General features: G+C 38.7%; 3 protein-coding genes and 1 non-coding gene across 6 annotated transcripts in view; 2 read left to right on the plus strand and 2 right to left on the minus strand.

The window, feature by feature from the left end:
* On the minus strand, window positions 1-8431 carry LOC122358242 (aryl-hydrocarbon-interacting protein-like 1). Its single transcript, XM_043258035.1, has 8 exons — window positions 7888-8431; window positions 7087-7266; window positions 6424-6612; window positions 5984-6160; window positions 5732-5873; window positions 3403-3947; window positions 2480-2621; window positions 1-1919 (listed from the first exon to the last, which is right to left on the minus strand). The coding sequence occupies exons 1-8, from the start codon at window positions 7981-7983 to the stop codon at window positions 1210-1212; spliced, it is 2181 nt and encodes a 726-aa protein (XP_043113970.1). The 5' UTR covers window positions 7984-8431; the 3' UTR covers window positions 1-1209.
* A 30-nt stretch (window positions 8432-8461) lies between these two features.
* On the minus strand, window positions 8462-15080 carry taf7 (TAF7 RNA polymerase II, TATA box binding protein (TBP)-associated factor). Its single transcript, XM_043258037.1, has 14 exons — window positions 15063-15080; window positions 14852-14893; window positions 14643-14676; window positions 14311-14387; window positions 13547-13625; window positions 13259-13392; window positions 12978-13101; window positions 12794-12852; window positions 12264-12336; window positions 11807-11917; window positions 11539-11733; window positions 9887-9999; window positions 9299-9358; window positions 8462-8758 (listed from the first exon to the last, which is right to left on the minus strand). The coding sequence occupies exons 3-14, from the start codon at window positions 14659-14661 to the stop codon at window positions 8714-8716; spliced, it is 1089 nt and encodes a 362-aa protein (XP_043113972.1). The 5' UTR covers window positions 14662-14676; window positions 14852-14893; window positions 15063-15080; the 3' UTR covers window positions 8462-8713.
* A 262-nt stretch (window positions 15081-15342) lies between these two features.
* trnae-uuc lies at window positions 15343-15414 on the plus strand. The gene has a single exon. It is a non-coding gene; the product is annotated as a tRNA-Glu (tRNA).
* A 1332-nt stretch (window positions 15415-16746) lies between these two features.
* elf1 (E74-like ETS transcription factor 1) overlaps window positions 16747-25933 on the plus strand; it is a 37029-nt gene continuing 27842 nt past the window's right edge. Inside the window, exon 1 of one of the 3 annotated variants that reach the window (XM_043256882.1) lies at window positions 16747-17094. The gene's annotated coding sequence lies outside the window, so the exon portion shown is untranslated. Of the gene's footprint in view, window positions 17095-25381; window positions 25722-25933 lie in introns of those variants that run through there. The other 2 variants (XM_043256884.1, XM_043256881.1) reach the window with 2 other exon arrangements.

Consider the following 25933-nt stretch of genomic DNA (forward strand, 5'->3'; position numbering starts at 1 on the left):
TTATTAATTAAATTGTTCTATTATTATTATTATTATTATTATTATTATTTTACCCAATCTTATCCGGAAGCATATTTTACATATTAAATTAAATGGTTAAAAATGTTGTTGTTTTTTTTTTTTATCTTAATAAATGTCCACATCATTTAATTAATGCCCAATTGGGTGAGAATAAAAATGGATTCAATACATTCTCTGAAAAGAAGTGAAAAAAATCATACAAAATAGTTTTTCAAAGAAATGAATCATGTTTGAAGTATATTTGAATATTTTGAATAGAAGGCAAGACAAAATGCTGATTAAGAAAATGATCTATTTTAAGCCTGTAGAAAAAGAGATGATTTTTGCAAAATATATATATAGAGCTTCAACATGGTAGCAAATCATGTAGCATTATGTAATACATGGAAATTCTTCTATATGCATTTGCAAAATATAATAATTCTCCATTCTGGCATATATGTATATCCGTTATTCCTTATTATGATATTTTTAACTCATAATTGTTCCCTTGTCTACTTTCAGAAAATGAGATGTGCTGAATTTGTGGGATGTGTTAAATTACAGAAGGAAATATTTTGTGGATATTACAGCATTGCTAAGGGCTGCCTGAGCTATATTTAGCCATCTGCCTCATTAACAAATACACTCATTATTTTTGTTTGTATGTAGCAGACCTTTGTGTCATGACCCCAATACATCTCTGGCTTTGCAGGCTTGTTTGTAATATTGAACTACACAACAGGGCATTTACTGGTTAACCTCTGAACCTGTGGCATTGCCATTACACACCATGACATGTTGTGTTGCTTTCAGGTCAAATTTCCTGAATAGAAATATTACGTTTTATTTGGGTCCCTGCAATATATACGTTATTGTTTTTTGGGGTTTTTTTTACGTTTAGATTTTCAGGAGCAATGCAATTGCTATTTTAATTATTAACATAATTAATGTCTTGGTTTTTGTGTTTTTATGTTTTTAATCTGTACAAAATGTGAAAAGAAGGCGTTTTAAAAATGAATGAGTTACTGGCTGCTTTCTACTCATTGTGTACAAAGAAATAAATTTTTATTTGTTATACACCTGGTCTGGTTGGTATTCTTTTCAGACGATGGCATTTCTTTTTCAGTTTGCGTTTAACATGTTTCTCAGGTTTTGGTAGGTGATGCTCCTGTTGGTTCTTCAACATTTGTCTTCTCCATCTTAAATTCAGTAGCTTTCCTCTGCTTCATCACCTCCAGTCATGTCCGTCAGTCTTTCTTCCCTCGATGCTTCACTGCTTGTATCTTTGTCTGGCTTTGCAGGAGATTCTTGTTTTTCATCTGTGATCTCACCCTGGCCATCATTTTTCTTTGTAATGTCATTGGTCAGTAGAGTTTCAGTGACCCCGCTATCCTTCTGTGATCTCTGTGTACTATCTCCCAGCACATTGCTTTGGGCTGAATCCTTGTCTTTATCTACAGCCGTAGATTTTTCTTTTGCTTCTTTCAGGGTCAGAGAGCTCTCATCCTTTTTGTTCTCACAGTTTTTCTTCTCATCCTGTCCTTCATCTTTATTGCCTTCTTTGACACTGCAGCTCTCCTCTGATTTGTCACCGCAGCCTGATCTTGCCAGTTGTCCTTCATCGCTCCTTCCCAACATTTTACTCTCATCCGCCCATGTCACTCCTTTCTTCATCTTCTTTCCTCTCTTGGTCTGCGACTTCTTTTCCCACTTCTCCTGAGTGCTTGTCCAGTAGTTTTTGTTTTCATTGACGCGCATCACTCTTATGTTTTCACTCATCTTCTTAATCTCCTGTTTAACAGTGGGTTTGAATTTGGGATCTAGTTGCATGACTTTATTGAAATCCCTGTGGGCCTCGTCTTCGTTACATAATGCGGAGTGAGCCAGGGCCCTCTGGTACATGGCTTTTAGATTGTCTGTGGTAGAGATGAAAGCGAGAGAGTGAAGACTAGGTCTTGCCACATTGCATTGCCTTCATGATAAATAATTCATTTAAAAGTAAACAACAGTTTTCACTCTTTACATAGGGGGCTGGATGGAGATACAGGGGAATAACTCAATATATGGTAAATGATGCAATCGGTTCAACTTCCTGGATCCACTGACAAAGTGAAGCATTGAGATATGTCCACTAAAGGAAGAGTGCAGCAAATGCTAACTGACATAGCTCCAGGCTGTTTTTACTACAGGCAATAATAGAGCAATTGGCTGGCTCGCATTGGGTGGTGAAGAATCTATATCTGCCGCCGCTGCTGCTGTTTAACCTAAACAACATTTGTGTGTATATCATGGTCTATGGTGTCTGACCCTGCTCCTGGAGGCAGCAAAGATTATAGCCTAACTTTTAATTACACACACCTTAACCAACTAATCAAGGACTAGAAACCTTGAGGCAGGTATATTACAGCAGAAGTGGAAAGGACAGTAAAGTAGACTTCTAGGAATAGAATAGGACACTACTGGTGTATAAGCTCACCTTTATGTTTCTTCAGCAGTTTAGAGTTGAGATCCACCACTTCTTGGTATTCCCCAAGCTCCAGCTTACACTGACTGAGATTTAGACAGAGTGGCAGACGGACTTTCTCTAGAGATTCCCAGTCTTCTCCTTTATGTTCCACCTCAAAAACACACAAAGGGATAGATATGGCTTAGCGAGCACTGGGTTGCTGATTCCCCATGGGAATTTTTTAAGCTTCCCTGTCGCTCCTGCTAAGCATTTTTTGAATCCCGTTGGACATCTCCTTTGGGATATGGAAAGGTATATATTTACTATATTTTATATGTTCTGAGGAAAATGTGTGTGGTTGATAAGATGTTGTGAATGTGTGTTTTTTTTTTGATACTGTAGTGTTTTGTGTGGGCGTTTAATGATATAGCCTTTCATGGTTCAGGTCACTTCATCAAATTCTAAAGTCTAATGAAAAATGACTGTACACTTCTAAGCCAGCCACATGATGTGAGACCATTCATGACAGTAATTCTGAATTAATACTTTTAAGCAAGGGGTCGTTCAGACTCCCAGTCTTATGTTTATGCATTAGTAATAGTGATGCTTGCCATTAGAAGGTATCACTTGGCCATAGAAATGATCTAACATCTGCAAAAAAATGTTATAACCTTTTTTAGCTTGACTCATGAATATTACTCAGTTTTACATTTGCCCAGTAGTTCTCAGATAAGTGGATGCTAGCTGTTTTAGATTACCACTACTGCTTTCTCTTTCGGTGTTATACTGAATTAAGAGGCTTCTATGTGGTTTTAGATTTTTTTTTCCTTCATGTTATGATTGTCATGTTATGAATCTTTCTTTGTACTCAGTGCCTTCTACAGCTTTAAGTGTGTAATAAGCAACGGATGCGCTGATATCTCCAATCAATCCTTTACTGTATTTTCATTCACCTTAGTTTGGAGATGATCTACATACTCCAGAGCCTCCTTGAACTTAGCAGTCGCCTCAGTGTATTTACACTCTTTCACATTGAAATTGCCTTCATCTTGGAGCAGCATAATTAGCCGTAGCATCTGCTGCCAGTCCTTGCCCTCGGTCAGAGCTGTTATCCTGTGATTGGCCCCCACTGCCGACTCTTCACTTCTGGTGTCATGCTCATTTTCCCCTGCTACAGATGGATTCTTTCCCTCCTCAGCATCTTTGACTTCTTCGGGGGACTGAGAATGTTCCCCCTCACATTCCTCTTTTGCATCCATCTCAGAGATGTCCTCCTTCTCTGGTTCCTTTTCTTTGTGTCCCAGGATGTTCCAGTATCTTTCTTTATCCTCCCAGTATTTTTCCTTCATTCTCTCAGAGAGAAGACCGAGTTCTCTTTGCACCAATCGAGACAGTGTGATGTCAAGGTTGGCCACCATCTGGAAGTCCCTCCTGGCCTCCCTCTCGCTCCAAACAGCCGCGTAGGCCTTCGCCCGCTTGTAGTAGGCCTTGACACAGTCTGGAAAAGATCAATAATGGGACTGTAATTTCATTCTGCTTTCTGTTACTTAATTACTGATGCTGCATTGTCTTTCTGAAAGCTGTGAAAGCTGCGCTCACATCCATGTGTTTTCTTAAAAAGGGTTGTATTTAAAAAGAAACCTTGCTACACATGCACTGTGGATTTAGCCCAAGATGGACACCAAGTGCACACACCTAATCTTTGCTCTGAGTGGGCTGAAGAGCCTGGTTAAGATTCCCCATTGACGGCTCTCCCCCTCTTTCATTTGATCATGCTCTTTACTAAATCTTTTGCTATGCCAACATTTAAACAGACTTCCTCCAGCCAACGCCAGCCTCTGGCAGAAACACAGCCAATTCTGTGAGCACATTTCAAAAGGATGTGCTCCCCAGGTGACACACGAGAGAAATGTTAAAGAGAGCAAAGATGGAAGATTTGATCTGAATAAGACAACAAGGTGTGGGTGGCACATGGTGCTCGGCAGAATGAAATGAATAGCTAGAATTAGAGGGGACGGGAAAATGAGAGAAAGTGTCCTCGAAACGGGTAACTGCAGGAGGCCGAAGTCACTCTGCCGGCTGCATATGCATAAGGCTCATTAGGAGAGCTACCCACGCTGCCTCTGGAGCCACCGCGAGAGACGATACATCTGTCACTTCACATGCTTCAAGAGGGCTTACATAGACCAACTCCTGTCCCTACTCCTCATGCAGCCAGCCAAGCTTAAACAAACCCAAACCACAGAGGACAAAGATTACTATGCATGCTGCCAAGTGTAATTATGAATGTGAATGCAACTGGATTATTTATGATACTCAAAAAGCAAAGGGCTAATTGTCATGGTGGTCAGTAATGTTATAGGGATATATTGGTTGTCATTGTCTGTGGTAGTAATGTATTACAGAATTAAATGCATGGTTTAATTTACTTCATTTTATTTAGCTAAAAGAGTAATGCAGGATGCAGTCCTAAAAATCTAAAACAATTTAACAGTCAAATCCCTTTATGTATTGTTCTATGACAAGGGTAAACAAGTTTGCTCCTGGAGAGCTGCATTCCTGCAAACTTCAGATCCAACCCTGAAAAAAATCTCACCTGTCTGTAGCCTTAATAATCCTGAAGATATTGAATAGCTTGTTCAGGTGTGTTTAATTAAGGTTGGAGCTGAACTCTATAGGACTGCAGCTCTCCAGAAGCGAACTTGCCTACCCCTGTTCTATGACATTATTCATTCTATGCCATGATTTTTAAGCATTTACTTGTCTTGAAAAAGGAGTTTGCTAATAAGATAATTTACTCTTCTTTTAATTTTAATTCTGGCATTAATTTCTCACCCTCATGTCCTATCAAACGTGTGAGTAGTCCATGTATCAACAGTGTATCAACAATTTTATAAAGCTACGAGAATACTTTTTATCCATTATTCTAAAAGTTTACGAGTTTGGTACGACATGACAGAATTTTAATCTTTGTGTACACTAATCCTTTAAATTATCAAGCTTGTTAAAGCAGAATCTATTCCTATTTGGGTGTCAATATTTTTTTTATTCATTAAGATGTAAAAAATTATTCTGAAAGTAATTTCAGCGATATTATTTCTCAATTCATGTGTGAAAAGATGCTTTTCGTCAAGGGTGATGCTAACTTCCAGGTTGGTTTACAAAAATATGTCTTTTCAGTTGTAAAAGTGGACAGTTACAGAATCCACCAGCAGGGGCAAACTGGGTCTTGCTAACAAGCAAAACCTCAAGCATTTGGTTTATGCTAACAAGCTGGCCTACCTTTGTGTTTGTCCAGAAGCTCTGTCGTATGTTCTATGACCTCGTAATATTCCTCCAGCTCTAACATGCACTGGCAGTAGTTCAGTGCAAGAGGAATGATAAGCCTGTCTAGATTAATGTAGTCTTCATCTCCAGGCATTTCCTACAGAGAAAGAAAAACAAACTCAGGTGCATTCACTGATGTATAAAGGTTTATCATTGGTTTCTCTACAGCCCCCTTATAACCTCCATGTCATTTTGTTTTGCCTTTACCCTGGATTGGACTGTTCGCAGCAGAACCACAGCCTCTTGGTACTTTTCTGCAGCTTCCCGGAACCGACCCTGCTTGACCAGAGCATTGCCCAAAAGATGCAGCGAGGGCACGACCTTTAGCTTCTCATCCTTCTCCATCATCCAAGACTCCCGCTGGTAAGAGAACGGGTCGCCCACCTGAGGTAGACAGAGAATTGGAGCGTGCTCGTCTCGCTTGGTTGAGGATTGAAAACATGGTCTGAGAATTGGGAACAGCATTTCTTTCCTGGCGTGTAGCACTTGATTGTGTAACATTCTGTTACGCTCTGTTTGGGTTGCAGTGAGAAATCTGTTGGAGGTGGAGGAGTGGAACTAGAATGAGTGTACGAGTGTGTTGTTGTGCAAGGGTGCGTGCATGTATTTGCTTGTTTTCTTGCTCTGTGTGAATACACCTGACCCACCGAGATTAGTTCCATGATGAAGATTAGAGGCTGAGGTGTCCTCATTATCTCATCAAGCTCTGGAAAGCCTGTCGAATGGTAGTGAAACAAGTTTCCCATGCCACATGTGTGTCTTTGCCCATCTAGAGGGTCCTTTCCCTGAGCAGCCAGTCGCATCCCTTTGGACACAATGGGATAAAGACCCGTGTGCTGCATTAAAAAAGAAAAAGAACATCAGATGCCAGTGTTTTCTAGATAAGATTTATGTGTTTCTTTTTGCCTTTATTTTTTGGTACAGTGTTGTATCGCATTCAATATATGCAAACTCACAATTAAAATTGATTTATTTTGCCGTTGTGATTCAGTAGCAGGGAGCACTGCAGGTAACGTGACCTTTCTTTCAACTTATTTCTACATCAACCAATCTAACCAGAATCTTTAGCCTCATTTGACTTGCAGAATGGATTATTCATTTCCTTGGAGTATTTCGAGAAAACAGCAAATGTGAATAGTAATAGAAAACGTAGGAAGCAACCAAAGGTGCATAATACATCAGACACATTCTCCTCCATTCTTATGTGAGGATTAATTAAGATCCAATTGAAGCGGATGTGATTATACCTATAGAAAGGGAAAAGCAGTAGGAAGCACAACAAGAGGTTTAGTTTGATTTCAAACACTTACAATAGCATCACACCAAAACTCTGCCACCTCTCCAATCCTCATGGAGGTTAACAGCACCTCCCACACCTCCATTTTGAACATCTTCCCCACGAAAATCTCCGTGGGATGCTTATTTTTGCGACTGTCGTCAATCACTGTTCTTTCAAAGTTGTCCAACAGAGTCTGAAAGTGGAACACCAGCTTTGTGGGTAGAAAGGCAGAGGAAAAAAGAGAATAAGAACAGGATTAAGAAAGAGCTGAGATATTTTCCCTGCTTAGTACGCCATGCACATCTTGTAACTTGCTACTCTGTGCGTGTTTATGTGTTGGGGAGAGAAATGCAGGGTTTTTAAGCAGGCCAGAATGTATTTTTCCTTATGCTGTCCTAATAGCTTCCTGGTCCAATTTTGCCTTTATTATAATACATTTAAATGTATAGTCTTTTTTAAGCATGTTGATACAGACACCTTGATGGAATGGGAGAACACAAAGTGAATACAGAGCACAGCTGGTAAATGGAGAGATTAATGTTGGCATTGTTGTGGAAAATGTTTGTCATACTCTCCAGGCTGAGGGCCATATGGCTGGACAAGTAGGGGGGGAAAAAAGTCACCTGGTACAGATACGCCGCTGTCCAAAACGATAGGTTGCCAAACTTCTGTGCAATTATATGCACCAAATGTTTTGCGGCATAATAAAACCGTTTTATCATCAGTAGAATCAAGCTACAACCATTTCTAATCAAAGCTAATGGTTAGACAAGAACCCATCCAAATAAACAATCATCCAATCAAAAGTGTAATTCAGGACCATACATCTTACCTTGGTTCCTTTTGGAAAATGCGGCAATGATCCTTGACCTCCATGCAAAATCTTCTTTTTTACTCCTGGATGGTCAAGTAGATACGTCTCTTGCATTTTAAACTCTTTAGAGAAGTGCTTCGTTATTGAAACAGTCCTGATGTCCTGCAGCCTCTGAGAGCTGGTCCTTGGCAGTGTTAATTAGCAAGCTGAGGAAGGGAGACAAATCACACCCTGCAGCCCAATGCTGCCTGACTGCTTTCTGACAGATGGCTGGATTACCAGGTTGAGGATAGCCACTTTAATCTGCCTTGGCTAATCCTTCAACCCCCTGAATCTTCAGTATAATCCCCTGTAAGAAGTGAAGGGATGGGTGACCAGAGAGTAGAACTTGGAGTATGGAGACAGTCGAGATCATTCTGGAAGGCAATAGAGTTCAGTAATCCCAGAAAGAGTTTGCTAGTATAATTTAGTGGGAACTACGGCAGACAGAATCATCCAGAAATCTCTAGTATGATTTTCCAGTTTGTTAACCACCATAATGGTAATAGCTTACATTTGCAGGCTTACTGAACAGAAGAAGCATGCTAACAAAACCATTTCACATATTACTTTATTTTAAAAAAAAAAAAAATAACCTAGGTTTACAGACATAAAAAGTCATAAAAAGTACAAATATACAATCTTGCACAAGAAGAAATGAGCCTTCAGTGTAATATGCAACTGAATATCTCAACACAAATGGGATGTTCAAATCTAGCTAATATAAGCAAAAGAGTCGGTGACGTGTTCAGCAGTCGCCTCTGGTCAGAGTCGTTGTATTGCAGTATCTTGGTAATCGTGAGCATCACTTCTCGATCAGCGAGTCCAGCTGCTCTTGAAGGGAGGCCAGCTGTTGGAACAGAATAGCAGTTGATGGATGGCTAGCAGTAGGGGTATAATTGAAGGCTAAGTGCAATATGTTCAAAAACACCTCCAACGTTGTTACTTTTTTCCCCATCAAGCCATTTGTCAGTTTAGGCGTAAACAAACACTGACAGCAGAAACTGACATTGGCCAAGGGTTATGGTGAATCAGTAAAGCATGTATGTGTGTGTCTAGTGCTTTTACTCGCCAATATTATATAAAGAAACGTGCTCTCACAAAGAGCAATGGAAATGTGTGGAATTAAGCCATTGATTTGACATCTTACATGCATTAGGGGAATTAACATAAATTATATTCCAGTTAAAAAGCTCTCAATTCTATTCGATTACAATTCATCTGGGCATATTTTACATTATAATATAGACTTTATCATACATATGAAATAGATCACTCTCAGCTATTGCTGTAAATGAAATAAATTAGGTGCATATATATGATAATCATGACTTTTTTTAAAGATTAATTATAAAGAGAGACTTAAGAGAAGACTCAAGAGAAGACTCACCTGCTCCATTTCTTGCTCTTCTTGATGAATCATACCATTTAAAAGACCCTGGAAACGATCCTATAATAAGAGAGAGAGAGAGAGAGAGAGAGAGAGAGAGAGTTTATCTGTCTGACATTATGCTGTTTTGAGGTTGGCAGTTGTGAACATCTTAACTTCTTGTACACACATGTATTTGATTTGTGACCCTGTGAATGGACCTCAGACATATATGACCTTTCCCTGTCCCCTGTGACTGTAATAACCGTGGACAAATTTAGCCAGCATAGTGCACATAGGCCAACTGAAGTGACACTGTTAAACCACACATCCAACCCCATTCCACAGCGTCTAAATCTTCCCAATGGAGCAGCTGCCAGAGCAATGAATTTTATGCTTTTTGTGAGTTATGTAAAAGCAGCTAAAGGCAGAAATGTAATATTTATGCCTTAAAAAGACAGCAAAAACTTGCCTTCTTAGGTTTATTCAAGGCCAATTTAAAGGGCTGTACTGCATAAAAACAGTGTCACCAAGGCTGTGTGTTTACATGATGTACCGTGCCAGAAAAAGTGGCATGCCACATATTTAGTGCAGGTAAATGAAACTTACCCTCAAAGCTTGATTTTCCACCTCCATTATCAATTTCTCCTGTTCCTTCTTGCGGTTACGTGTGTCCTGAAGCTTGGCCTTCAAATTGTTTATCTGCACCTGATACTCCATTACTGCAGACCAAATAGAGATTGTGAGCCCTACACATGAGCCCAAGTTAACACGTGTACAGTTTAGTCATAGACTCTGGTTGTCAAATTGAGCTCTCTTTTACCTTTGAGAGCTAGTTAATCTGCAAATGCTCATGTAATCAAAGGTCCCAATTATCTGTGAATCCTGCACATTCTAACTGCGCAACCCTTCAGGCTGCATAAATACTGAAAACCACTGCTCACATTCTGCACTCTCAGAGACAGAGAATTCATAAAACCTTTTCCATTGAGGGTATATACAGCAAGACATCTAGAAATCGCCTTGTGAATTGTGGATAATATATAAAAAATTAATGACATGGAATTTGGACATGCAGTACTTTACTTTTAATATAAGATACATGCCAGTCATAATAGTATTATGTGTCAAGAGAATATAACTTTTTTTCAAACCCAATTAAGCAACTGACCTAGACAGTATTTTAGGTACTGTTGGCACATCTTTAAAATAGTTAACTGGACTGAACTGGCATCTTATAAAATATTTTGTTTTCTGGAAAGTGCAATATTAACTGTTCATACAGAAACAACAACACTCTCGAAAAGACATCTAACTTAAAGGGATAGTTTACCCAAAAATGAAAATTCTGACATTAATTACTCACCTTTATGTCATGCTACAAACACAAATTATGGTATTTCTTATGAATTCTGAGAGTTCTCTGACCCCTACCATAGACAGCCAGGATCCTTAAAGTAAAGGTCCAGAAACATAGTAATGACACTGTTAAAAAATAATTCACGAGACATCAGTGATTCTCCTGTGATTTTACCAAACTACAAGAATCTACGAAGTTACGTTCAGATCAAAGCGTAAACAGTGTATCCATGTACATTATTATTCCTTAAATCCTTATTTTTGTATTCTTTGCACACAACAAGCTGTAAAATTGCGGTTGAACCACTGAAGTCACATGGTTTACTTTAAAGATATCCTTACTACGTTACTGGACCTTGATTGTGTTAGGATCCTTGTCGTCTATAAAAGGGTCAGAGAGCTCACATGAAAAACATCTTCAATTTGTGGTCCGAAGACGAATGAAGGTCTTACAGGTTTGGAACTACATGAGGGTGAGTAAATAATGACAAAATTCAATTTTTTTAAGTGGACCATCATTTTTAGAAGGTAACTCTATAACTAAACCTCTTGCTTTGAAGAATTTGTATACAAAACACATGGTGGCACGGCTCATTTTTTCCCGGTTAAGTACCAATGTGACGTGGGAGGCACCCTGCCAGTTGAAAAACAAGAGGGTTGCGGGATGACGCCAAGGTCAGGCATGTCTGTCACTCACTGGCATGGGTAAAGACACCAACGGTACAACCATCTGACCTAAATACCGCAGCAAGCTCATCATTCAAATGCTAATCTAGGTCGGCTGTTGTTTGTCTGCCGGTCTGCCTGCCCGTGATACTGAATTGCGGTTTTAAACTGGGCTTGAGCTTCTGTCCTGATGATGCACTGGAATTTATCAGACAACCCGTGTACCACCGTCCTACCGATCTGACTGTTGCGGTCATTCTCATCTCTGCTTCCATCCGTCTCGTTCAGTTTCTCATGGAGCTGCCTGACCATGTCGTCTTCAGTGTCTATGATGTTGAGGTCTTCGTCCTCGTGTCGGTCACCCTCCTCGTCCTCATCCTCGCTGCTGCTGCTGATGTCGTTGAAGATCTCACGCAGCTCGTCGTGTTGGACTAAATTAGAAGAAAACTTTACACTGGGAAAGATACAGCTATAAAAGGCATTCAGACTTGTGAGATCATTTACCCGAAGAGCCGTGACCCTTGTGTCCCGAGGTTCCAGGTGAAGACTCCAAGTTGGACAGAGATAAGCTGTTGTCGGGTTCTTTGGTCTCATCCTCTGCAATCACCTCCCATCCTGACCACAGGGTCAAGGTTCATATATCAATAATCCCTTTTCATCCTCTGAGTTTTGGCAGTAGGCCATTTTGCTGTTTGTTATATCACTGTGCTGCTGAGCTCCACAAATTCATATGACTCATGCCACTTTTTTCTGTAATGCTGAGCTTAACCGACTCGATTTCTTGCTAAGTTGCTACGTTTAATTTGTGAACAAGTCTGCCACCTGGTGTCAAGGCTGAGTATGACCAAAATCATTGGTAATTAGTATTAGTATTAGTAAGGACATTTGTATCCAGATTTGTCGTGGCTCTGGGTTTGCGGTAACACGACAGTGGAAAGCAAAAGAACGAAATAAAGGATACGAACACTGACGGCTTCAGCGTCTGTGCTCAAGAGCCTTTTCACCTCCTTTTCCACATCAGGAGACTCGATGTACTGCAGGATAAATCAGGTTAGAATTCAGCCCCAAGGAACGCGTTCCCAAAAACTGCTTGCGCGCATTCAGATGCACACATAGTACTAACAGTAGAGGCTGGCTGTATGCCAGAGAACACATTAGCGATTAAAAAGGAAAGCTGAGTCAATAGCTAGCCGCAACGTAGCTGAGATTTATTCAAGAGTCAAAGAGAAGAACCTGCCACTAACTCGGCGGCTGTCACTTCAATCAAAGGAAGAGCCAGATTGCTTTCCTGCATACCTTGGTGGTAAATGAAGATGGAATGCTTTATTTATATGTAAATCGTAGCTTTTAGCATTAACTCATTTCCCCTTTCCTGCAAGAGTAAACATTTTTTCCCAAAGAGGGATGATAAAAGACTGTGGAATCATCAGAAAAATCCAAGGAAAAAAAAAAAAAACTACAGAATGCTCGAGGAAAACTAAATGAGGTTACCTTCTTCTTCGCTGTCTTCCTGAACCGCCTCTTCCTTGTGTTCTTCAGAGGAAGCGTAACTGGAATAAGACAGATGTAATTGGATATAAAATGGGTTTAATCATTCTAGCACTGATAGGCTGTCTCAACATTCACTCCAAATCAATTACGGGGAAATTCCAGTACAGGAGTGGGAGGTACTTACTGCCATGGTTCCAAACAAATTTCTTGTCTTTGTCCTTGTCTTTCTTTTTGGTTTTGGAGTCTGTAGTGCCTGTGGGCTCCTCTAGAGGGGGGTACAAGTCTCCATCAAGTGTGCATACCAGCATCTTAAACAGGAAGGCAGAGGAATTAATAGTGTTATGGCCTTGAAGATGTGCTGAAGCTCATTAAATGACGTGTACCTGTTACCCAAGACTGCAAAGGGGAAATTTAATTTAAAACTCCCTAGGAAACTCTTATCAACAGCTTCTATTGAAGTCTTACCTGACAGATATCAGCAGTCTTATAGAAGGTCTTTTTGTCAACAGTTTTTAATGACTCCAGGATGCAGGGTAAATCCACTAATTTACACGCTAAAGGCACACGATCCACGCGTACAATCCCATGGCGACCATCGGCTAGGAATATTAGAACAAATTCCATGAGCAATATTTTTGCATAAGAAATTGACATCATCCAGAGGCTTTTTAAAATGTAATGTGCTGAAACGAATGGGAAGTACTTCTTTGCTTATTGTAGTTTAGCTGAATTTCTCACTTGCAAAATACTTACCATGTAACTCTATAGTAAGTCTGTCTTTCATGTTCATGCTGCTAGACTGGGCGATCCGTCTGACTGTGGAGGCATACTCCTAAAAAAAACAATCCAGAAATAATTTTAATACGCTGATTCTATGTTCAAGAAACATTTACCATCATTATTATAATTACTGCAAACATTTGAGCTGCTTAATATTTTTTGATACATTTTTTCTTCAGAATTCTTTGGTGGACAAAGTTTAAAAGCACAGCATTTTCCCAAGACTTCACTGTCATTTTAAATCAATCAATCAATCAATCATTTTGAATAGAATAATTAAAGAAAATAATCATGCTCGCCCCAAACTTTTAAATAGTAGTGCCTTTACCTTGATATCTTATTACAAATGTAATATCACTTAATTACAGTATAATTTATATTCACTTCTGAATGTACTGTTCATACTGCCCTGGGTTCCAATGTATCCCACATTTGTCTTATTTAATTATAACAACGCCTTGCTGAATTTTTCATTGTGTATGGTTTAACGACTATGTCTTGACTGGAATGAACAATGTATATTGATGACACTATATTTGTATGTACTTACTTGCGACTTTAGTGATATTACATGACTTGTCTTATAGCTCTTGAATTACTCTTGAGTAAATGCATAATTATAATTATAATCAATCTCTTGTTGTTTGAAAGACTTTTGATGGAATTGTTCAAGAAGCGTGTACATTACTTAAATACTGGCTTGCACTAATATAGGTCAGTAAAATAAAAAAAATGACCTGAGGAAGCCGCAGAACAAACTGACTCTCCAGCTCATGAGGAGCATCTTCTTTGCTTTTGGAGCCCACCTTTCCCACTGAAACAGAAATATCTCGAAATACTACATATTTGTTCACATTTACACAAACAGACCAATATGCGGTTGCATTAAATGTTAATAAGTGAAGTATGGAATACGCCATGGTAGGCGTTTAAAGATTACCACAAACTTGAGGCTTAGCATATAATGTGAACATCATGGTAAGTCATGGCTGACATGTTTAAAACAAAGTAATGCCATGTTTTCAGTAGAAGAGAAACAGTGGATTCACTAATGAATGCATGCTAGTACCTTTAGTTTTTGAGGTCATCTTTGGCTCCTAATTCTATACACCGATAGAAAAAGAGACAATGTTTGCATATCAAAACAAATGGTGTGCAAAATATGAGCTATAAGATTTTTTTACAAAACAGGTAAAATATTAGCAATAACACCTATTTTGGAGTGATAAACTACTAAAAGAGACATTACATTAAAGACGTGATAATAACAATACTCACCGAAATCCAAGAAGCTAACAGGCTAACGTTCTATATAAGTTACTGTAATATACAAAAGCGTCAGATAGGATTATCGGTAAATATTCGTTTGTTTAAAATATCTAGAGAACAAAACGGTTGTAATAGAAAAGTTATTACAAGCAATACACTACGTAAATACACAGATTTCGAGACACAGAAACCAAAACGGTACAAATAAATATTGCCGTGCCTCGGCGAGCCGTGTCGCGGAAGCTCATCGTAAGTTAGCGCTTCACTGCCCCCTCCTGTCCGTTGTGTGAAAAGCAGCTGCACGTCGAAACCTGCTTATAGTAGATTAGAACATGAACGCTTCGTTTTAGCGCAATGTCAGAGAATGTAGCGACCGGGCGTTTGCTTCTCTGTACACTTATGTGACCATAAAAGGTAAACATTATACAAAAATCAACCAATTGACCGTTCTATCGCATTCTTTATAAATGAATGCATAAAAACCTGATCGGTTTGCATCGTCCCATATGGTCTAGCGGTTAGGATTCCTGGTTTTCACCCAGGCGGCCCGGGTTCGACTCCCGGTATGGGAAGTACACTTTTTATCTGTGAAAGTCTAGATTATGAGACATTTCTGCTAGTCAGTAAGGTAAACAATAAAGCAAACAACTACTAGAATATAGCGTTAATGTAAAATGTTTGATGCAGCATAAATCCAATATATATTTATTTTAATACTGTATAAAAATACAAATATTACTGTTGTGTTACGTATGTCAATATCATTTATATTGGGTCAAGATATATCACTGACTAGATTTTTACAGCAATGACAAATGTGATAATTTGACACTGCAGACCAAGCTAGTGAAATTGTTGTATTAATAATAAGAGTTACAGCTTTTATCTACAACGAGCTTCATGAGAAAGTAGAGGAGTTGCTAATAAGGTGAGTAAATATTTAAAATATAATACGACAGTAGAAGGTTAACTGAGAAATTAAATTTAGATTTTTTCACTGAGATTCACGGGGAAATCGTTAAATATTACTTCCCACTGCTGTAGATGTGTGACTCAATGTGTAAAATAGCCCAAAGATATTAAAGGAATATGGTTAAAGGAGAGACTGTAGTTACTAGTGTGTGCTTTTAAGAAAGAAAGAAAGAAAGAAAGAAAGAAAGAAAGAAAGAAAGAAAGAAAGAAAGAAAGAAAGAAAGAAAGAAAGAAAAATAAAGTTATTCACGACTTTAATTTTTCCTTTATAGTTCTGATTTCATTTCAATGTCTCTAAATTAGTTTTTGGGTCCTAAAATATGAAATGTTCAAGTGGTTTATGGGGAAATTGAAATGTTGAAAATGAAATAAAAAAAATACTACCGTTAAAATTCATAAATTTTTGTATAAATAAGTGAATCCCCTGACCACAAATAACACTACTACCCTTGAATTCCCCAAACAGGCTATTCCGATAATGGGCGGGGCAGATTGAGTGAGGGGTCATCTGAATTTGTTTTACTTCACAAACTAACGGTCAGTATAATCAAGGGGCTGTCTGAATTTATTTAACGCAACAACTCACCTGCGGGACAAGCACACTACTTTGCAGCCAACATGCTACCATATAACAAAAGCGACGTTTTGTTGAGTTACCCATTATTAAGTTAACCAAAATTATTTGTCTATCTGATAATGTTTCTGCAGCGAGGCTGTGTATTAAATTATTTGAATTCAACGCGTTAACTGACAGAACAACAGGAGATGTCTCTCAAAACTAGTGCTCTATTCACATGAAAATGAGCCCAAACTGTAAACCCTGCTCGCACGAACAAAGTCTTATTATGATTCGTCGAGTAGGTGCCGACGTCACCCATCCCATCTGCAAGCCCGAAAGACGCGTCACTTCACCGACTACATGGGAGCGTTTTAGTTTGACGCTTCGCTCGCTTTGCGGAGGGCAGACGCGGAACCCTGGACCAATCGCTTTCGAGGGAAAATGTGAGCGCAAGGAATTCCCCACGCAGTGAAAACAGTATAACCTTATGTTAGGCAAGAGAAAGCGGCGACGCTCGATTCGAGCTTCCCAACAGTGCTCTTTTAGAACAGTTCGTCTCTGTGAAAGAGGATAAAGTTACTTCGGTGAAACAGCGCTGGATCGGGAAGGAGGATTCAGACGATGACAGATCGCTCAGGGTTTGTTTCATTGAAATGATCGGAGCGCGTCCGTCCACACGCTAGCGTTTAAACCTGTAACGTTATGGCACGTTAAGATGAAGGTGAGTGTTTGTAAAGTTTATAAAGCGCTGTCTTTGTGCCTTGTTTTTGTTATTTTGAATGCTACTACTTGAGACGTTAACGCTTTTTAAATTAGTTATTGGTGAATTTGAGATTGTAGGACGGCTTGAAGTTTCTCTTTGTGTGCCAGTAACTGCATGTGCAATGTACTGAATGTGCAAGCATTGTTTATTTTATTCGGGTATACATGGAGCATCTTGTATTTGCTGCTGTACCATAAACTAACATGTGTTATGATCATTGTGTTTTGATCTGAACAGCCCCCAGGATAGCTTGACCCACTGCTCTGTTGTGCCCCTCTCCCATAACTGCGTGCACTGAGTTGTTCCAGCATGATTGCGGGCATGTGACTATAATGACTGGTTCAGTGTGAGAATCTCTTGTTTCAGGCTGACATTGCTGGTCAAGACACAGTAAGGGCTTCACATGAGTGTGAACAATCAGTTATCCAGTCCTCAGTGCTGGTGCTTGTGGTGCATCAGTGTTTTCATCCGGACCAGGACTTGCTCGGGGATGTGCATCTTTAACACTGGCTTGTCTTGGTGTCAAGTTCAGAAGTTAGCCAAGGCTTGGAGTAAAAACACCGCAAGAGAGAATAAAATTCCACCGATGTGTAGGCAAAGAGCTTTTTTTTTTTATTCGTTATCTGATGTAACATAGTAACTGGGCAGTTATGTAAAACATGCTAGCTTGCGTTGTCATATCCATTGAATTGTTTACAGATTATGGCGTGACAGACATTATTTATTTATTTTTGTAAAACTAAGGAACAAGTTTAAAGTGACTAAAACATCCAAGACAAATAGCATATTTCAGACTTCGCTTCTTATGATGCGTAGCAATTAGTGTCTAATTTCATATTGCAACAGACTATCAAATCCATCTGCTGGTGCATGTAAACAAAATGTCGGTGTCATGTTTTTGTCATAATTTGTTTTCTTTATTTGTGGCTTGATGTCTCACCCATTGTTTAACTTTGTAAATGTTTGCCAGATGTTTGCCGTTTTTTTGGTATACAAAGCTCTCCTGCGAGACATGCATATTGAAGTATCTGTTAGGCTGCCGTGTTCTCAGCATTCTGACCATTGGGTGGTGCTGGGGTCAGGGAGTATACTTGTGTTCTCCTGCTTTGGGAGTTTGTGATGTTAGTCAGCTCGTTTCATCCAAAAATGTTATCAGCTGTTTCTGATACCCCCTCCTATTACGACAGCCCCCTCCCAAACCTCGCACACCCCAGAGGCCTTTAGATAGCTGGAAATTCCAGTCTTCTGAAACTAATTATCCTCAATGAGAGGCTCTAAATATACCCCTTAGTTGGTGCTGTCTTGAGTCTTTTCTTTCAGAAATATAGTTCTTGGTACTCCCCTTTTCTTGTTATGACTTTGTCTTAGAACTCATGCCCAATGACCCTATTGTGCCTTTGAACTGGATTGCCAGATGGCACAAAAGGGCTCTCAGATGCTCTTTCTGCCTCTTTTAGCAGACGAGGCACGTGGTTTGAGATATCCCAGAATGACAATGAGAGGTATGTGGGAAGCCTCTGTATAGGGAACATCCCCAGTGTTTGCCGCAGAACATGTGGCCATGACAGTGACTCCCACGAGAATACAAAGTCAAGGAGAGTTATCCTAGGACAGATTGACCCAGCTCTTTCCACTCTGCTCTTGGCCCGATGGTGTACAGAAAATCACATGAGATATGGACTTAATGGGCTGGCTATTGATTTGTCTCCACATTTGAAGACATCAGTCTTTATAAACTCGGTATCCAGGAACTGCATCACCAGGGCATCATCAGCTGAGAGCTTGCTGCAACATGAGCCGACTCCTCGCAGACAGACTACAAGCATCAGCAAAGATATCTGGACTGTGCTAGGACAGCGTGCATAATGCGACGCCTCACTTTTCTTTGTGTAAGACTTCACCGTTCGTTGTCATACAGCTCACAGCATGCGCAGAAAATGGATTGAGTAATTGTCTGTTGGGTAATTCCTCAAAACATCAACATAAATCTCTTAAATATGGCTTTCGGTTTTAAAATGCTGACAAGAACAAACCAGATGATATGTCTCTGTAGTATAATGGGTGGGCAAAACGTTAAGTCAATAGGCTTCCACAAGGTGGTGGTGTTCATATATTAAGCTCAACAATAAGATTGGCTTGGAACCATTTTAACCAATTTATAGAACTGTCATTCGGCCGTTTGGATCGGTGCGGCCCTGAATTTGATTGAAATTGATTCATTGATGCCGGACATTCTTTTGATTATATTCCATCCTTTTAAACATTTTGGTTTTCCTGGGATGTGTTCTTTATTGTTGTTGCATATTCTAGTGGTTTGTCACAAAGTTAAATGTTATCAAGCCTGCTAACATAAACAGATGTATTTTGATGAAAATATAAAATGAAATGTGGGTAAAAACCACTCACAAATCAGCTAGTTTAAGAATTTATGAAACTTTAAATATAATTTCCTGCTTTTGGATTATTATTAGTATTATTATTATTTGTTTGTTAGGAAAAAAATTGAACTTATTATATAAACCCCTTTAAACCTCATTTAATTCAAAATAGAAATATTTCTAACAAGCATAAAAAAACATGGTTGAAATTAGTATGAATCAAAAATGCAGAAAAAAAGTAATTGTTGTTGAGCCCTGATGACACATTATATAATGTACTATAGACACCAAACTGGATTTTCATATTAGTCATTAGCTTCTCTTTTTGTAATATTACAAACAAAGACAATGCAACCTCTGTACTCCGTTGGAAATTTTAAGTTATGTCTTTCAGTAGCATTTTATTGTTAAAATAAAATAAGGAACTGCTACGTACCGTATTTAGGAAAGTGCACCATATTAGTGCAATATGGCTTCTGTTATGAAATTTCAGAAGTTATGGGCCTTTTGAATCATTCCTTAGAGAAGGAGACAGGTGATTCTCAAATATTATGTTTTCGTAATCAGACAGATCATTTTGATTTGAAACCTGTTCCTGACGCATTGTTATAGCACAAGTGTGTAATTCAGAAAGATATCTTGTCTTCTGTTTGCTTTCACATTAGATTAACATTTAGGTTAGTGTAATGATATGCTGCTGTAACCTTGCTGTTCAGATGGCAGCCGAATATGTGGGAGTCTTATTAAGCAAGGCATTACAGAGATACAAGGCCGACTGCCTTTGTTTTGACTGAAGAAAGACAAATATGGAAAGTTTGAGTATTTTTTAGCAGGCACGTCTTATTGCTGATGTTGGCAAGAGGTGAAAGGTTTGCCCCGGTTTATTACATTGACTGGATTTTCAGTATAATTAGAGGGAGGTTTATACAGTGGCTTTAAAATAGATCTTACAGTTCATGTTGTCAGGTCCCTTACTGTATTTTGTTTATTAAAAGTCAGTATGTGGAAAAAAGGGATGTGGGATGTTGTAAATGTTCTTAAGTGTGTTTGAGATATAGATGGCCCATTAAAGGGGCAGATGTGACTAATTCATTCAGCTGATTTACGCTTGAGAGTAAAAACTGTCTAATGCGTGAAGTATCACGGCACATTAAATGAGAGTTTGTTAGTACTGTACATCATCGCCTAGGCTAGACAGGGATAAAATGAAGCAATCAAAGTAAAAACATTTTTAAAAAATACTGTACCCGTTTACTTATTTATTTTGTTTATTTTTAATGGCAATTTCAGAACAATTGGTCGTTCCTCCCTCAGGCTTGGATTTAAATTATTTAAGTAGACTGAGACATTAGGTATTCATCTAGCATAATGCTTTCCAGTGTCTGCTCCTCAGAGAGAAAACATACCACTCGACCATTTAAACTGTAAAACAGAGCTCACAACCATCATTAGCAGCTCAGCTTATGTTGTATTTTACTAGCTATAATGTGAGTGAAAGGCACTGGTAATTTCACGGTGTGAGATAAATGCCAAGTTAGACTGATAAAGAACTAGGATTTACGTTAGTGTCAAGGGTCTCAGTGCTTTTATATTGTGTTTTTCTCTACGGCTCTGGTCAATACTCCACAGATGTGTGATTTGAACTGTCTGGAATGTTGGCCTTGCTCTTTGTCTAATGTTTAATTGGTTGAGGTTTTGTCAGGATCGTATACTGTCCGGTAACGGAAGGTTACTTTCTTATGCAGACCGAATTATATTCCGCTCGTATCATAGTGAGATTGAAATTAAGTCTTGACAGCGTTGTTGTATTTGTGGCGGAAACTTCCAAGTTTTTTAACGTTATTCAGCAGGTTTATCAGGTTTATCAGGGACCATTCACTCCAACATGAAACCTTTGCAATCGTACTATTTTTCTGTTGAACACAAAAATGCCGTAGCACTTAAAATACTCAATATTTCTTCAGTTCAACAGTTGAAATTTCATGAAATTCTACAGTTTTGCGAAACACAAACGAATCTTCAAATATGACTAGGTTCTGTGGTCAAATCAAAATCTTTTTTTCAAAAAATGTTTTATAATCTTATCTTCCATCAGGACAATTGAAGAGAAGCATGAGTATGGACCTGGGAATTGGAAAGATCTGGAGTGATTCTGGGTGAAAGCAATGTCTCTTGTATGGTGTTCTTCAACCTCATCAGGCATTATAGATTAATTGATTAATTGTATTTACCAAGGGTATCACTAATTCTGGTCACAGATGTGGGTCAGTGGTGACAGAATTTTCATTTGGAATTTAAATCAAACTGTTGTAATTGCTGAGAATTTTTTTTTATGACAGACAAGATGGTCTTGCTTAATTCCCCCTTTAATGTTTTAATGTTTTTGTATTACCTAACCGGTACTTAGAAATTTACACAATTACATCGGTAACAAATCTTAACTCTGGGGACCTGAGGGTTAATAGATGAAACTTGCAATGGCAGTCTTTTTTGAGTAGGAGTGTCTTTATTTACCTGTTAGAGACGTGGACACATATTGTGGGTCATGGAAGGAATGACTCAGCACCTTAGCACAGTAACGGAATTTCCTTTGAAACTCCCTCTATCCCACTTCACATCCACTCATTTCTTACTGAGGTCAGGAATGTTGTTTTTGTTCATAATCCTACATCTCTCGTCATTCTTAGCTGTCAAGATTTCTCAAGGTTTGCCAGATGTAATCTTTCGGTCCACGTTCGTATTTACAAGAGCTGTTACCTTGGAATCCTGTGGATTGTGGCATGCCGTTCAATTAACCTTTACTTTGTCGGTGTGTTGAAGCATGTAATGAACTGAATTTTGGTCACCAAGGACTTCAGAAGGTCATGTTTGTGGTAAAAATTGTTGGTAAAGCTAATTTAAAGTAATCAAAAACTTGTTTTTCATGCCCATACAGGCATGTGTTTAAACCATAATTCCTACAAGACACCAGATTTTAGTATCTTCCACATATATTGCCTTAATGGCCCTTCTGTCTGGATTTAATTAGAATGCTTCACTGCCTTTTTCTCTTGCCCCTTGGTCCTTTGAGGATGGCCCTTAACCAGGATGCTACGGAGGGAGGGCTTTTCTTTGTGCACAAAGCCTCTTGAAACAGTCACCACCTGACCTCAGTTTCTCACAAACAACACGGCCAACCCTGAGAAGTGCTTTGTCTTTGTCGATTTATCTCAAGGCTATTCCTATTTTTGGACCTGTTCTATATGCCACTGTTTTCCATCTCGCAGTGATGTAAGTCATATAGTAAAGGGCACTGTGGAGTTCCGTTGCATCACCTATAATAAGACATTTACTTAAGTTACTTAATGTTCTCACTGCAAACTGTAAAGATTTGATATCAAGACAGAACATATTAGCTGGTTAGAGTACATTGATTTTTACCTAGGAATGAGTGTACATTAGCATTCCTGAAAGCACTCAAGCCACAGTGTGTGTGTGTATATATATATATATATATATATATATATATATATATATATATATATATATATATATATATATATATATATATATATATATATATATATGTATATATATATATGTATATGTATATGTATATGTATATGTATGTATGTCAGCGAGTCATCTGAAGTAAATGTATATGAGGAGACAAGAAAAGATCTACTCCGGACATGGTCAAAACCAAAGTGTGCCGTCTACGTTTTAAAACGGGCACACAGCAGAAAATGAGGCCTTCTTGTGGCTCGGTTGTGTTTGGCTTGGACTCAGTCATGCAGCGCTAGTAAAGGCAAGTGGGCTGGTTTTATTTTTAGGCTGTATAGGAAAGGTGTGTCTTTGAACTTTGTCAGCAAAGGCATGTGATCAGGGTCTGGTTGCTGTAAGGGCAACTGAATTCTCTGAACACTCCCTGTGTTCTTGTTGGATTATTAACAGAAATGGTTTATTTTCTTCCATAATTTCTTAGCTGTTTAATTATATTGTAGTTTTAATTACAAATTTTCATATAAATATTGTGTTACATTGATTTATACCTTGAACATCTAATTTGAGTTTTTTTACCATTTTTGTTTGCATTGAGACAAATATGATCTGTTTATTTATTATTTCATGCAAGCAAATTAGTTTGAATAAACAGTTTTTTACTCTTATTATGATTATAGTTGTATTATGTATTATGTGTTTGTGTTCCTTGCCATTTCTAATACACAACAATTATATGCTAATCTCATCTCTGTGCATTTATTTCAGAGATGTGGAGCCTGTTGGACTTGTTTGATGTGCCCCTCTTGATGTCACAGACGGTTTATATCATTGCCTCGTGTCATACATGTTGTTGGCGTAGAGGGGCAGGTGCTCGCCATGTGTTTAAACACTTTCCTTCACATTCTCAGTGTTGAGTTGAACATATAATACCTAACACTCCACCTCATGGTACTTATTTTTTTAAATTTTCTTGCCTTTTCTTGTAATCTTCTTTAGTATTTAAAGGATGGTGTGTATGCAATACATAATACTATGGCTTTGTATTCTTTAGCTAGTTGAGAACACGCCCACTAGAAGGTTGTCCAAGAGGACTGGCTGCTTTTTTTTTTTTTTTTTTTTTTTTACACCCCAACAGTTTACAGGTACAGTTTTCTCAGAAAGAGCCAGGTAGTTGCCAGTAAGCCCTAACGTAACCGACACTATAGTTGGCAAAGTGTCAAGTAAATGACTATTTGTCTGTTTAGAGTGCATTCACTGTCTCATTTACTTGTCTAAATGGTGCGTTGACAAAACCCATTGCATTTCAGCGCTTTTAACTAAGCCATGCCATGCCACAGACCCTAGCTTCCTGTTTGTCAGCTGGATTGCCTCAGATAAAAATGCTTGACAAAGGTCATGGCCCCATATGCACAAAGATAGGGTGAAGAAACCTAATGGGAGATTGACATTAGTTTGGTATCTTGGTCACTTCAATAGGGGTATTTGGCGCAGAGGATTCAGCCTCATGTAATCCCAGTTCTATAAGACTGACTTTCTTCGGTGGAATGTGAAAGATATTTTGATAAATGTCTTGCTGCTTATTTGTGCAATAAAGTGTGGTTTTGGACCCCATTGTGTTCCATTGTAGTGTTCTTCAAAATCTATATTTTTGTGTTCCATAGAAGAAATTCATGCGGGTATGGAACAGCATATGGGTCAGTAAATGATGATTTGGCTGAACTATCCCTTTAATGCTGAAATATTAGAATATAGCTGAAACAAGCAGCAGAGTCACACTCTGTACTTTTCCTTTGGTTGGGAAAATGTGATGACGTAGAAAGTAGTGGTAGGGTCTGTGTTCTTTTCAACAGCGCAACCAGGTGGGGCGGCTCTTCCAGTTTTATAACGCATGGCCTTTTTCATGCCTCATATCAAACATAAAGGCTGCTTTATGGGGTGTCGTATAGCTTGGAGGGCCACTCCCATTTCACCTTCTCAAATAAAAGCTCTGGCACCACTCAAAACAAGAACTGCAGAAACATCTAGTCAGTTGACGTGGGTTTAGCTTTCACTGTCCTTGAACCATCTTGTTTTGAAAGAGCATTTCATCTGGGTAGAATTCCCCGTGCCTGCTGTACACTTGCCACGTCTACGTCGAGCTGAGGAAAACCTTTACACTCTTACCCAGTCTTGAGTTACCCGTCTCGCATAGCTCAAGGTGTAGTCTGATTGTTACTTTGTCCAGGTTTCCCCTCCCCCACTGCAAATGCTAGCCAATCGAAACTGCAGCTTTAGCTCACCTGAACTCATTTGCATATTAGCTCTGCCCTTGCAGCTGATTGGCCCCATGCTGAAGTTCTGTTTTACAGTCTGCCTGTCAGTGGTTACTTGGGGGATGAGTCACAGTGAGAGAGAGGTTTGCTTTGCAGTACTTCTCTTTTTTAAAGATTTCAGCTCACTGCCATTGCCCTCCCCTATACTCTGTTCTCATTTTCGCTCTATCTACCACTAAAGTGAGTGGGAGAGGCATAGGGCAGGTCAGTGTTCAACACCTTGAACATGCCATTCGATTCGCTTTAGACACACCCTTGGATTATTATTATTTTTTTTACTACCGTCAACGTAATCCGTCTCTCTCTCTTTTTTTTTTTTTTTTCAAAGATTATTTCTTTATTTTTTCCAAAATTTTGATTATGTTTTTCACCATAACCATGGAGTTTGACATGAAACCCCTGAACCTTTAAGGTTAGTAGTGTCCATTTTCTATCTTTATGATGTAACAGTATGCTGTTGTAGCTCTGTTAGCACCTAGTATCTGTTGTCTGCATTCTTAACCTTGTAAGCATTATTCATCGTTTATTACATATAGATGTGGATATTCAATATGTCTTTATTATGAACTTACATTGTTTATTTTCTTTTTTTTTGGTCATCATTTATACGCAGTATTCAAATGA

This window comes from Puntigrus tetrazona, chromosome 14 (assembly GCF_018831695.1).
Source record: "Puntigrus tetrazona isolate hp1 chromosome 14, ASM1883169v1, whole genome shotgun sequence".
NCBI classification, from domain to species: Eukaryota; Metazoa; Chordata; class Actinopteri; order Cypriniformes; family Cyprinidae; genus Puntigrus; species Puntigrus tetrazona.

Excerpts from the sequence above, each read along its gene's own strand:
- LOC122358242 (XM_043258035.1), bottom strand. The coding sequence starts at position 7,983 with ATGCAAGAGACGTATCTACTTGACCATCCAGGAGTAAAAAAGAAGATT. Across the intron at positions 6,613-7,086 it reads AGTTTTGGTGTGATGCTATT|CACACGGGTCTTTATCCCAT; the intron begins GTAAGTGTTTGA and ends TTTTTAATGCAG. Across the intron at positions 1,920-2,479 it reads ACTGCTGAAGAAACATAAAG|ACAATCTAAAAGCCATGTAC; the intron begins GTGAGCTTATAC and ends TCTCTACCACAG.
- taf7 (XM_043258037.1), bottom strand. Across the intron at positions 12,337-12,793 it reads GGAAGACAGCGAAGAAGAAG|TACATCGAGTCTCCTGATGT; the intron begins GTAACCTCATTT and ends TTTATCCTGCAG. Across the intron at positions 10,000-11,538 it reads TGACCGCAACAGTCAGATCG|TAATGGAGTATCAGGTGCAG; the intron begins GTAGGACGGTGG and ends TTTGGTCTGCAG.